General features: G+C 45.9%; 1 protein-coding gene across 2 annotated transcripts in view; it reads right to left on the bottom strand.

Annotated features, from left to right (window-relative positions):
• SLC1A7 (solute carrier family 1 member 7) overlaps window positions 1–4509 on the bottom strand; it is a 53789-nt gene extending 49280 nt beyond the window's left edge. For both annotated transcript variants that reach the window (XM_007978715.3, XM_073007298.1), the window contains exon 1: window positions 4360–4509. In XM_007978715.3, the coding sequence (XP_007976906.3) occupies window positions 4360–4494 (135 nt within the window). In that variant the 5' untranslated portion in view covers window positions 4495–4509. The remainder of the gene's footprint in view (window positions 1–4359) is intronic.
• Window positions 4510–14227: the final 9718 nt, after the last annotated feature.

Below are 14227 nucleotides of genomic sequence, written 5' to 3'. Positions count from 1 at the left end.
CCCTGTTTCTGGGATCCTTGTCTTCTTGGTTTACTTCCTTGTTTTGCTGAAACATCTCCTTTGGTAGCTTTCTGAGTAATAGTGGATGGGAGATAAACTTTTCTGAGTCCTTACATGAGTAAAAATGCCTTTATTCTACCTTCACCTCTGATAATATCATATGTGAGACACTTCGTTGGAAATAATTTCCCCTCAGGTTTGGAGGATGTTTCTCCTTTGTTTTCTAGCTTCCAGTTTGCTTAAGGTGTTCAAGGTCATTCTGATTTCCTGTTCCTTAAATGATGTTGGTTTTATTCCACCAGAACCATCCAAAGATCATCTGTTTATCTCCACTTTTTGGTAATTTCATGGTGATGGGCCATAGTATGGGGTTTTCTTTCTTTTTTAAACAAAATTGACAGTGCTATGCTTACCTTTCACTTCTGAGAAACTGCTTAGATTCTCTGCAAACTGTTTCTCCTCTATTTTTCTTCTGTTAGCTCTCTCTCTAAAAGTGTCATTAGGTAGCTGGACATTGAACATTCTAATTTTCTTATGTTTTCTTTTCTATTTTCATTTCTTTTTGTTCTAGTTTCTGGGAGATTTCTACAACTTTATCCCAGTTATTGACATTAATGGGTTTTTTTGGAGATGGGGTCTCACGTCATGTTTCCCAGGCTGGTCTTGAACTCCTGGGCCCAGGCAATCCACCCGCCTTGGCCTCCCAAAGTGTTAGGATTACAGGTGTGAGCCACCAGGTCTAGCCAAAGCTTTTCTATTAATATATAATATTTGTACATGTTTATGGGGTACAGTTGGTATATTGTTACATACACTGTGTAATGTTCAAATCAGGGTATTCAGGGTCTCCAACACTTTGAGTATTTATCCTTTCTATGTGTTGGGGAGCTACTCACATTTTTATCTTAGTTCTTCTAGTTTTAATTTCCCCAGATTCTTTTTTGTTCTCTGATTGTTCCTTCTGTTTGCATCCCCTCTGTTGTACGGTAACTATATCTTCACTCGGGAAAACTTAAGAGGAGATTTACAAAGCTTCCTTCTCCTCCCCACTTTGTCTCTGCTTCATTAGAGACCCCCTTTTCTCTTTGTTTCTCTCATTAGAGACCCCCTTTTCTCTTCGTTTACTCTGTTTCATGTTAGCAGTCTCCTCACGTTGCTGGTGGCGTGGCATATGTAAGTTTGAAGCGCTGAACTTCTGCGTGTATGAGTGGGGCTTGTCAACTGACGGCCCTCAGGGCAGGGCGACAGGTGCTGATCTGGCTTTTTCACTGGGGCTGTGTGGATGGTAGAGGAGTCTCCTTTATAGCAGAATTTAGAGATCTTTTCTCTGAGGCTTCAGTGAGAGAAGTCTCTTCCTGCCTTTGCCTGAGGAATGACATGGTGCCTAAGCTCAGCTGACAGCGATCTGAAACTGGGCTGGGGACCCCACCCAGATGAAAATGTCTGCTAATTAGTTTGAAGTAGGTACCTCAGCATGGCCCTCTCCCCAACACACACAGGGGTGGCCCAGTACCCCCAAGTCCAGCTTCTCTGGTTCTTTGGGGCAGGCAGTGGGGTGGAGATGGGTGGATGAGTCCCCCAGCTGAACTGGAAGGTCCCTAGGGGTCTAACTCCTCTGGTTACAAAATTCCAAACCATGCCCGGGCTTTCAACCCCAGCCTCACCCTGCCTAGTGCAGCATCTTGCTCTTTTATGTTCTGCAGTCTACAAGGCAAACTGGCTTGGTATCGACTTCCACAGACTAAGATTCCAGCTTTCTGTGAACAAGGTCATAAGCTCCACCCACCTCCATATTGTCTAATTTGTTGTAGCCTCTCGACTTCCTTTCTCAACTGTCTCCTTTTATATTCCCTTTATTCTTTGTGGTTTTATCTTTTAAAAATCCCATTACTAAAATGTTAGTGGAATTCTAGGAAGGAGGGAAAAAAATGGATACAACTGTAATTCACCATGGTTTAACTGAAGACTCAAAATGCTCAGTATTTTTAAATGAGATACTCATATCCCAAGACAAAATCCTGTGATTTTGTAAATTCTTTTCACAAATAGAACATTCTACCATTTTCCAAATTGTTTATGATTTTTGCCTGTTGCATAAGCTTACAAAACAAGAAGGGTTTAGTTTCTGAGTCACAGGCAAAGAGATCAAACAGAGAAATCCCAGATTTCAAAGTAAGATGCTGAGAAAGCCAGTTCCTGCCAAATAATTGTTCTAAGCCTCTACATCCTTCCTTCAATTTATCTGGCAGGTTAATCCAGACCGGAATACATTTGCATTTCCAAACAGATGGGAAAGGCAGCTTTGGCAAAGGAGGCCCCAGATGAGTTTGGCTTTTAATAATAGGCATTCCAATTTGTTTTCACAAAATAATCTTCCTGCAGGAGATATATTTTTGTTGCTGAGGAAAATTAAAGAGAACAGATTGCAGATTTTTTGTTCCATTGCCAGTTTAATGCAGCAAATAGTTGAGCGTTCTCTCTGTGCCTGACACAGGGCTAGGCTCAGGTTTTGGTTAAAACAAACAAACAAACCCATGTGTTGTTCAGCAGTGTGCAGCTTCGTGGGAGAAAGAGACACCCACATAGCCAGCTCTGAAGCCAGGTGGCCAGCAGTGGGGTTACAGTTACTTTTCATCAGCTATGGGAGATGAGATGGTTCCTGATGTAGACAGGACTTTAACAGGTAGATAAGGGAGAGAGGGGGAAGTAACATGTAGTAAGCACCTACTGTATGCTGGGCACTAATGAATCCTTGGTTTATTCCTCATAACAATTCCAGTAGACATATACTGCCCCATATCCCATTTTACAGATAAGGAAACTGAGGCCCAGGGAGGAGAGAGGATATTGCCCAGCCATTTGCTAGCAGAGTCAAAGTTCAGGGTTTCTCTGCCTCCAGAGTCCACACCTCTTTCTAAATAACTGCTCGAGGCTTAACAGGGTCACCATAGTCGTGGCTCAGTTCTCCAGGAGTGGGTGTTTTCCTTTTAATGGGAGACAAAGTCTCATGCCTGACGCCAGTTGTAGAGATAGCATTAGACCTTAGTGAGCAGGGAAGAGGACTTTCTGGGAATAGGGACTCTTCCAGGAGCCCATTGACAAAGGCTCTCTCCTTGACCACACTTTAGATAGTCTCCTCTGAGCCCTCTTTTCCACTGGGCTTTGTCCTTGGGCCTTGTCTTTGGCCTGCATAGTCCAACTGTAGCAAAAGTCCTGCCGAGTCAGTTTAGTGAGGATCCTTCACCCTTCAGCATCCCAATACTGGACCAGATTCCCCATCCCAGATCAATGTCTGGCCACCCTGGCCTGCCTTCAGCAAGAATCCCCCTACCCTGATGTCTCCTGCAGCCATTTGCTGTCCCCGACCCCCTCCCTCTGCTCACTGGCTGTAAATCTCCAGCTGGCTTTGTTGTCTTTGTGGTTGGGTCCCATCTCTCTCCCCAGGAGGGCTTGACACCTACCCCCATCACAATAGTCCTGCATACAGCCTTCCTTACCAGTTTCACCAGTGGCAGAGGATTTTTTCTTTAACACCATGGGAATGTCCCTCCCTCTTCTGTAAGAGATGGGGGTTGACAGGGAAAGGGGCTCTTTCCCAGGCAAAGCAGCTTCCCCATGGCAGTTACACAGGCTGGAAACCTGGGACCTGGCTCCCCTTCCTGTCCCCCAGCCCACATCCAATCAGCCCCCACATCCTGAAGCTTCTCCTTTTGAAAACAGCTCTCACGTCTATCCCTTTTATCTGCACTACCAGGTCTCCCTCAAGCTGCCCCTTACTCGGCCCCCTGCCTGCCTTGATACCATCCCGTCTCCACTCAGCACCTGAGGGATCTCCCAAGCTCCAACTGGCCTGTCGCTCTTCTGCCCAAAAGCATCTCATGGTTGTTGCAAGCCCACACATGGTAATGGGACCTATGGGCCAGCTGGCCTCTGTGCTCCGGCCCCTGCACCTGGCACCTGCTGTCACCTCTGCCTAGAGCGCCCTTCCTGGATCTCTTGTCATTTGAGCAGCCTTTAGGAGGTGTTCTCTGGTGCCTGTTTGAACTCACACAACACCCCCCTCTTTCCCCGCCGCAACTCTTGGCCCTGTGTTTGTCGTCATGAGGCACCCTTGCCTCTTCTTACCTGGTAGTGCTAGGTTTGTAATCACTCCCCAGCCACGTGACTGGTTCCTCCCTCTAGTCCTGCAAAGTGTTTATCACACCCATGTTACCGATGAGAAAACCGGGACCCAGGGGGCAGAGGGACTCACACACTGTCATGGCACCAGGGAGCTGTGACACGAGAATGTGACCCCAGATCCCTCAGGCCCACACACCCCTCCTGGACGGGGACCCCGAGATGCTCCGGGTGGCTGACCTGTGGTGAGAGGTGCCGGGTCCTCAGGAAGAAGCCTAGGAGGCAGCCCACAATGACAGACAGCACAGACAGGATGAGTAGTCCATTCCGCCTGCACACGTCCCTCCCCCGTGCCAAGATGGCATGCAGCACCATGGCAAGCCTGGCCTGCTGGCAAGGGGCACAGCACCATTCCATGCACAAGAGGCCGGCCGGGGGCACAGAGTCTGGGCTGAGGGCTCTAGCCCCTCAGTAGGCAGGTGGTCAGAGTTGCTTAACACCAGTCGCCAGCCCCTCGGCCAGGCCTGTGTGGCTGCCCTAGAGGGAAGCCACAATCCTATTACCAGCTGCATCATTAGGAGCTGGGAGCAGATTAGGGCCTGGGAAATTAGAGCAGACCACGTGATCTGGGAGTTCAGCCCTCAAAGCCAAGCGTTCCTTTTAAACAGTTGAGTGGACCAGGTACTGGGAGGAACAAGAGGAACATTCGCTTGCTTGGTTTGATCTTTACCCCGCTTCCTTCCAGAAAGAATCGAAAACAAGACAGTAAAACATCAGTTATCCTCTACATTAATTAAGCATTTGCTGTGCCCCAGGTGCCATTCTAGAAGAAAGTTACATGTACTGGCATATTTAATCCTAACACCAATCCCAAGAAATAAGTACTATCAATATCACCATTTTACAGATAAAGAAACTGAGTTGAGTGAGTGCATGTGCTGTGGGTCAGGCCTGTGCTGGCTGCCTTACCTATGCTAATCACAGGGAATCGTCCCAAAGACCCTGGGGTTCCCACCTTCATTTTTCAGAAAGGGAGGCTGAGACCCCAAGAGCCAGTCCCTTGGCCGTGGTCACAGAGGTCAGAAGTCGGGGCTAAGCCAGTCTGTTTCCACCACATGAGCAGGCAGGTAGATTCAAGGGTGCTTGGCAGTATTGCGGGGAATGTAGATTCGAGTCCAGGGGACCTGAGTTCAAAGGTGGGCTGTGCCACTCACCGGGAAACAGGACATAGATGCTTCAGGGCTGTTTCAAACCTGGTGCTGGGCACCCTGCAGGCTCTCTGGACCTATTATTTTTTACAGATGACAGAGCCCAAGAGACTTTCATTCAGGTCCCAGCTCTGCCACTTACTAGCTGTGTGACCTCAGACAAGCATTTCATCTCACTGTGCCTCAGTTTCTCCATCTGTAAAATAGAGATGATAACAGCATCTACTTTGTTAGAGCTGGTACAAGATTCCACCCAGAGGGTATTTGGAAGCGCAGTGTGAACCCTGGCATGCTGAACAGGGGAACAGACTCTTAGGGTCATTATCACACTTAGTGCTTTGGAGAAAGGGTGTCTTTTTGCTATTTCTTGTGGCCTGGCCTGCCCTGTCCTGTAAAGCCAGGGGGAATTAACCCTCGTCTATTTCACCAGAGATCTGTAATCTCATTAGGGGCAGTCAGGCGGCAGGCAGCAGGGAGAGGGAAGTGCAGTCTGCAGTGAGGGTGGGAGGTAAAGGGTGGGGTGCGCACAGGGGCTTCCTCCTCCTGACATACGAGACAGGGGCAGAGGATGAAGAGGACAGGGCCAAGGTGGGGCGTGGGGGAGAGGCGGTGAGAGGGCACTGGGGCACAGTCTCTGAAACCATGGACGGAGCTCCCAGCTGGGAAGATTCTGATTCCAATTTAATCAGCTCTGTGACCTTGCCGTCTCTGAATCTCTGTCTTGTCTTTTTTTGAATGAGAGAAATGGGCCCAGGTACATTCATCTAAGGAACTTCATTTCAACAAACCAATCTTCCAAAGCCCCTGCTCTTTGCAGTAGCTTGGGGGTGGGGGGTGGGTGTGAATACAAGTCTGAGAGGTTTTTTTTCTCTGACTTTGACTCTTAAAACCAAAAGTTTTTTGCTATACCTTCAACTCCAACAAATGCCTCATTTTCCAAATAATCAGGTGGTTGGTTACTTCCTAGAAGAGAAAACAAACATTTGGATTTGTGTTTTGCTCAACTCCCGGGCTCAAACAATCCTCCCATCTTGGCCTCCTAAAATGTCGGAACTGCAGGCATGAGCCACTACACCCAGCCCAGACCTGGCCTTTACCTGTGCCATGATACAAGTGAGTCTTGCTTTCTACTCCAGCTCAATGACTCCGATTCCCAGGACATCCCCCACAGCCACCACTGACTCCTGTCTCCCACATGCTGACACTACCGCTACCTGCCTACTAGACTACAACCTTTCTTTCCACTGTTCCTATAGTCTTCAACAGGAGAATTCCAACTCATTCTTGCAAATGTTCTTATAGCACCATTTAGTGCCACACCTCCTGGGTACTAGGAACACAGCAGTGAATCAAACGGTACCTGCCCTGCCCTCAGGGAGCTTATAAGAAAGTGGAGAGACCCCAAGAAAGGACTAATTCACACTAAAATGTAAGTGACTGATAATGAGTTTACTAAGAATATTTGCAAATCAAATCAAGCCTCCTAGGTCAGAACCCTATAATAACTTACCATTGACAAAGAATCAACTGCCTTTTATAGTGTCACTAGATGTGGAAAACAATTTTTCCATAATTACATAAAAAGGAAGTTTGGGAAATGCTGGATGAAACAAAAAGTTAAGCAGGTTATTTCCTCTGAGACAGCTCAAAGTCAGATTGCTAGAGTTTAAACCTCAGCTCTACCATCAACTAGCTGTGTGACCTTGGGAACATTTCTTAACTTCCCTGTAAAATGGGGATAATGCAACAGTACCTAGATCATAGGGTCATGATGTGGGTCATACAGTGCTGCATGCACCATGGTTACAGCATGGCCCGGTGCCTTGCAGATAGCCCCAGGTAGTTACTGTGAAAGCATTTGCAGCAGCAGCCGTGTCAGAGGAAGTCTCCACGTGGAGAACAGAGAATCCCACCCCTCCTTTGGAGCAGAGAACTCCCTGGGCCTGGTGTTTGGAGGACAAGCCTGGGAAACCCCAGCCTCCAGCATCGAGTCTGTGCTCCCCTGCAAGGCACTTTCACCCTTTTCCTCACCTCTTCAGCATTACCTCCTACTCCTTCCGTCACCCCTCCAGCTCCTATGACACCAAACCACTGCAGGGTCCTGGAATGCTGCATCCTATCTCAGGCTTCCGCACCTTCGCCCGTACTATTTCCTCGGCCTAGAATGTCCTTCCTTGTCACTAAAGTCACAGGTTAAATCCCCCTCTTCTTTGAAGCCTTCCCTGATTACCCTAGATATAATACCCTCTCTTTTTCTCACTCTAACTCAGGCCCTGCACAGTCGCCAGCTGAGGATTCACCTAGCTCCCTTTTAAGTGGCTCTGACAAGGAAGTAAGAATCTATGAAAATAAAATCAAATCTCTGTTTGTTACCATGTCATTTGAAAACACCTCGATGGAGAATCCTCAAAGTTGGAGGGTATATTGGCAGGGGCAGGGGGGTGCTAGGAATAGCTTGAGGAGCAAGGAGTTGTCTAATGGGCAGTAGGTGGCCTGAGAGATGCTTCTGGGGAAGCTTGAGCTGCACTGACTGAGATGCTATGGCAGAGAAGAGACATCGTGGTGGCAAAAATGTCACAGGTGCAGCTGCCTCACCCTGTGGAAGTGGCGTGCAGTTGAGCTGTCCTTCTTGGGGCCCTCTGCTCGGGTTATGCTGTGGGGAGAGCAGCAGAGGTTGACTTATTTGCTAACGACTAATGATTAATGATTCGCCAGGGCTACAGGCAGGGCCAACTCAGCCTGGGAAGGCGGGGATAGGAAGGCTTCCCAGAGGAGACGTGGTTTAGTCAGAGGCCTCAATAAGCCAGGGAAGGGAGTGCTTGCTGGTCAAGGGAGAGGGGAGAGGACAGCCTGATTTAGGCCGGAGGTGTGACAGCAGGGCCTCCCAGGGCTTAGCAGTGCATCGGCGGGCTGCAGTGGCCATCAGGGCTGGGGCCTCACACCTTCCACCATGTATCAGAATGATTTAGGTCTGGCCGGGTGAGCTCCCATCTGGGTCTGTCGTGACGACAGCTCGGGGTATGTCGGCTGCTTTCCAGAGACATACCAGAGGCGCCTTAATCTCCCTGACACGTCTTCCCAGCTCGCTGGAAGCTGGGCCCTTCTGGGAAGGTTTTCTCTGGGCGACAAATCCAGCTGGGTGTGGATTCCTGCGAGCTTTAGTCACCAAGGGGCTGCCCTGACCTCGCTGAGGGCTAGTCCTTTCCCACATTTGCCTCAGAGGATGGGGGAAAGTGATTCTGTGATGGCAGCTCACACACACACCTTCCTTCTTCCCTTCCATCCCCCCGTTTAGATCTGTCACTTAATGGAAATGAGGCCTGGGTGCCCATAAGCCCCTCAGCCGCTCTGTGTTGAGCACTGACTGTGTACCAGGCTCTGGCTGGGTATTCTGACACCGCCACCTAGAAGGGCCCTGACCAGAGGGAGCCAGGGAGCCCTCCACATTCACTGGGTCAGTCAAGCCTGGGCACTCTAAGTCTGTGCAGCACAATTACATAGCATCAGTTACACTACTTAAATTGAAATTAATCAAAATTAAATAGGACCAGGCCCAGAGGTTCATGCCTGTAATCCCAGCACTTTGGGAGGCTGAGGTGGGAGGATGGCTTGAGCTCAGGAGTTTGAGACCAGCCTGGGCAATGTGGAGAGACTCTGCCTATACAAAGAATATTAAGAATTCACTGGGCATGGTAGCGTGTGCCTGAGGTCTCAGGTGCTTCAGAGGCTGAAGTGGAAGGATCATTTGAAGCCTGGGAATTTGAAGTTGCAGTGAGCTGTGATAGAACTGCACTCTAGTCTGGGCAACAGTGTGAGATCCTGTCTCAAAAAAATATTTATATAGTTTAGAATTCAGTCCCTCAGTTGCACTAACCACATTTCAAGGGCTCAATAGTCGTATGTGGCCAGTAGCTGCCATGTTGGACAGCACAGTTACAGAACGTTTCCATGATCACAGAAAGTTCTACTGGACTCTCTACAGTCACCCTGAACCAAATGCAAAGCTCAGCCCTTTTGCTTGGAAGCTGTGCGACTTTGCCCAAATTAGTGAACCTCTCAGAGCCTCTTTTCTGTGCCTGTAAAAGCCCGTGCCCTTTACATTGCATCATACTTCCTCTCATTTGCATATAAAAGTTAGGACAAAGTATAAAGTTAAACCCTCCAGCCAGTTCAGATTAGGTTTCCAAATTAGTTAGGACTTTTATTAATAAATACTAGGAAACTAAATCAAGCTGGCTTTGGTAAAAAGGGAATTTATAAGCAGGACTGACTATATAATTTGTGGGGCTCACTGCAAAATAAGAACGTGGGGTTCTTCTTTCAAAAAGCAGGAAAAAAAGTGCATCAAATGTACTAAAATATATAGCTTTGTTTCCTCCACAGTTTCTCTCTCTCAACTTATCATGATGCTTTTTATTTGTGATTTTGTCATTCTTAAGTAAATAAAAATAACAATTTTAAATTACTGGCATTAACTTTACCATTCATCTTTTTTTTTTTTTTTTTTTTGAGACGGAGTCTTACTCTGTCACCCAGGCTGGAGTGCAGTGGCGTGATCTCAGCTCACTGCAACCTCCACCTCCCGGGTTAAAGAGAATCTCCTGCCTCAGACTCCTAAGTAGCTGGAATTACAGGTGCACACCACCACGCCCCGCTAATTTTTGTATTTTTAGTAGAGATGGGGTTTTACCATGTTGGTCAGGCTGGTCTTGAACTCCTGACTTCAAGTGATCCGCCCACCTCGGCCTCTCTAAGTGCTGTGATTACAAGTGTGAGCCACCGTGTCTGGCCCCTGATTTTTACATTCACTGTGCAATGCCAGTTTTAAATGCAAATATAAGAGCATTTAACTCACATGCAGAGTCACCAAAGTTATACAGTTTGTATTTTGCAGCTTATACATGCGTATGTATTTCATTTTTACCAGATGGTGGAAATGCTGCACAAAACTAATCCAGCTGTTTTTATTTCACTTCTCAATGCATATCCATTCCATCCGTCCTCTCTACCTTTGACTCACTGATGAGTAAGGAAGAACGGAAAAGAAGAGAAACTCTGGTGGTCCTCTCATTCCCTTGCTGTCGATGTTATCATTTTCAGTATTTAAGTAGTTGGCTAATGCAGGTGAGTAACACTAGTAAAAAAAGATATCATAAGATTCCTTGGTCGTTTGCATTTTTAGAATGCAATTTTTTGTTCTTCCTGTGTTCGAAACAAGTTCTGGTTTGAAGAAAGTGAGGCTTCTCATGAGTGTTAGTGCCTCTGCTTACTTAGTTGCAGACAGAACACGCTTACCTGACACCTATTTGAGTCTTGCTGAACTCCCATGTGTTGCCAGTTTACTGGAATTCTGTGCTCATGGGGCATCACACATGCTGTTTGAGGATGGAGTGGCAAGGACCAGTGACAGCATGTGTATTGGACGTGTTTTCTCTGTTTGCATGCATGCTCCATTGTCCCATCATACTTTGTTTATAAGACACAAGTTCAAAGATAAAATTATTAAGAATTTAGTGATGGTAACAACAGAGCATTAAACCAAGCACAGGGGCCCTTCTGAGCATGGCAGGGCATAGAACCATGAAACCGGTCCAATTTATAAGACCAGGTGAGCATGAGTTTCACAGAACCCAAGGACAAGAGCAGAACTGAGCTGCAAAGACCCTCTGAACAAGGTACTTGATTGTTAATGGAATGATCTCTTGCACCAGCTCTCCTTTCTACATATCTGATTTGTCCATTCATTCTTCATTCAACACATATATATTGAGAGGTGGCATAAGGAATTGATTCAGAGCACAAACTCAGGAACCAAATGACTTGATTTGACTCTTAGGTCTTTCACCTACTCCTTTTGGAACTGTAGGAAAGTTACTCTGTGTCCCAGGTTTAGTTTTCTCAAATGGAGTGTGGGGATAATAATATTCTACCTTACAGGGTTATTTTTTTTTTTTTTTTTTTTTTTTTTGAGACGGAGTCTCGCTCTGTCGCCCAGGCTGGAGTGCTGTGGCCGGATATCAGCTCACTGCAAGCTCCGCCTCCTGGGTTTACGCCATTCTCCTGCCTCAGCCTCCCGAGTAGCTGGGACTACAGGCGCCGCCACCTCGCCCGGCTAGGTTTTTGTATTTTTTAGTAGAGACGGGGTTTCACTGTGTTAGCCAGGATGGTCTCGATCTCCTGACCTCGTGATCCGCCCGTCTCGGCCTCCCAAAGTGCTGGGATTACAGGCTTGAGCCACCGCGCCCGGCCCTTACAGGGTTATTATAAGGAGCAAATGAATTACACATATGAAGCTTAGGACAGTTGTCTGATCGTAGTAGGCACTATCTATCTATCCATCATCTATCTATCTATCTATCTATCTATCTATCTATCTATCTATGTTACTATTATTATTACTATGTGCCAGGCATATTCTAGACACTTGGAATACTGTAATAAACAGACATAGACAACAATCCCTGCTTTTATAGAGCCTACATTTGGTGATGACATTTGTGTTACATTATTCTTTCTCTAATGAACCCATCTCCACTACTGCTCTGGTCCACAGGGAGGAAGCATGGCCACCAGCAGCTCTGTTTCACTCCAGTGCCACAGTTCTCAGGGAAGGTTCTGATTGGCCCAGTTTAGACCAATCACCTGCAGCAGTAGGGGCAGGGGGCAGGGTCACATTTATTTACAGTTGCTGCTTCTATGGTAACTCTGTAGATGTGTGTGGTAGCAATTAGAAAAGTGGATACATGGGGCAGACACAGCAAAATATCTAGTACATTGTCCCAGGCACTCAGCTCTTGGCATGGCTTGCTTAGTAAAACCTTGGTTTTCTGTTCTTTCTTGTGTAAAATGCCTAACATCTTATCTCCAGTGAGGTTGCTCTAGAACTCAGGGTCAGCGGCTCGAGGTTGCTTGTTGCTTGTCTTCTCTGATGTCTGCCTCGCCCCTTTATGGCAGCAGGCACCTGGGGCCTCACCCACAGAGTGCACAGAACAGACTGTGGTGCAGGTGATTTCTCACTGCTTCTCAGCCCACTGCTTCTCTCTTGTTTGGGCTCTCACAGCCACCAAAGCTCTTGGGAAGTCAACCTCTCAGAGCTTCAGTTTTCTCAACTCAAAGACTCCTTCCTTCATGAAGCTACAATGAGGCTGCAAGGCCAAAAAAGTACATGGTCAAGACCCCATCTCTAAAAGGAAAAGCGAGCTGTCACTGAACTGTAATTAAATCTCATCTTTACTCCTTAAGTCTAGGGCTTGTTAATGCATTGATTGATTGATGGTGAATGTGGTACTTGAGGAAGACAATTTGGCAACAGTGCTAAGAATCTTTAGCCATTAGCTCTGGAGTCCAGAGGTCAAGGTCAGGGTCTGACTCCTGTTAGGGTGAGTAAGGCTGGCTTTGCCCCTTCCTCCTGACAGCATGCAGACTCTTGGGAGGGGGTTAGGTCAGGGCAATTTCACTCTGGCAGGGGGCCATGTGCTTCCCTTGGCCCCAGCCCCAGACTATAATCAATAAAATCCAGGGAGGCCGCTATTAAGAATGTAAATCTTAACCATCTCATGGGCTGATTATTTAAAAGAGGAGTTTTAATTTTGTTTGTTTTGCCTCCCTAAAGTAACCACAATCCCAAATATTCAATTGTGCTTTATCATTCCGTTGTGTTTTATCATTACATTGCTTTTCTTGATAACTTTTAATATATTAGTTTTGCCTATTTTTGAATTTATGTAAACTAAATCACATCGATTTTTTTTTTTTTTGAGACAGAATTTTGATATGTTAAGCTGAAATGCAATGGCTATTCACAACGAGATCATAGCATAGTATAGCCTCAAACTCCTGGGCCCTTGCACAGCTAGCTCCTGGGCCCTGCCTCAGCTTCCTGAGTAGCCAAGATTATAGGTGCCCATCATAAAGGCACAGCAACTGAATGTTTTTTCACTCTAGCCTGTCTCTTGAGATTCATCAATGCTGTTGTTGAGTTGTTGATTCATCAATGTTGTTGAAAAAATGTAAATTTTCTTCTCTGCTATATAGAATTCCATGATACAAATGGAATATTATATATCATCTACTGTTTATGGACATTTGTGGGTTTTTTCCAATTTTTGACTATCATTTTAACAATGCTGCTATAAACATTCTTGAATACTAATGTACATATACAAGAGTTTCTCTAGGATATATACGTAGCAATGGAATTGCTAGGCAACAGATTATGTAGATAGTCAAAGTTAGTAGGTAATAACTGTTTTCCAAATTATTTTTACCAACTAATACGTTCATCCACAATACCTGTAAGTTCCCATTGTTCCACATGCTTACTGACATTTGATATTGATTAATTTTTAACTCTTGCCAATCTGTTAGGTGTGAAATGGTGTTCCACTGTGGTTAAAATTTGCCTTTGTCTGATTACCAAGACTGAATATATTGCACTATGTTTGTGACTCATCTGTGCCTCCTCTTTGGTGAAACTGCTGTTCATTTACCTATTTTTAATTGGGTTGTTTATCTTTTCATATATATCATAAATATTCTTTATGTAATCTGCATATTAACTCTCTATTGTTTATATATGTTTTCCTATTTATGACTTATCTATTATGTCTTTAGATAAACAGAAGTTACAACTTTTAATGTAACTGAATCTTTTTTGTTATGACTTATCTCTGTCTTGTTTTAAAAACCTCCCCATTCCAGTAAAGTTATTCTTCTGTGTAAATTTCTAAGAGTAGTATACTTTTCCTTTTCTCATACAGGTCATTAACTAACCTGGTTAAAGACTGATGTAAGAGTCTAATATCCTGTTTTCTTTAAGATCTACTAATTGGCCGGGCGCCGTGGCTCAAGCCTGTAATCCCAGCACTTTGGGAGGCCGAGGCGGGTGGATCACAAGGTCA

The sequence above is a fragment of the Chlorocebus sabaeus genome, chromosome 20 (assembly GCF_047675955.1).
Source record: "Chlorocebus sabaeus isolate Y175 chromosome 20, mChlSab1.0.hap1, whole genome shotgun sequence".
In the NCBI taxonomy this organism is placed as follows: domain Eukaryota; kingdom Metazoa; phylum Chordata; class Mammalia; order Primates; family Cercopithecidae; genus Chlorocebus; species Chlorocebus sabaeus.
Note: the sequence above shows the minus strand (reverse complement) of the source record. Positions and strands in the feature narration are given on the sequence as shown.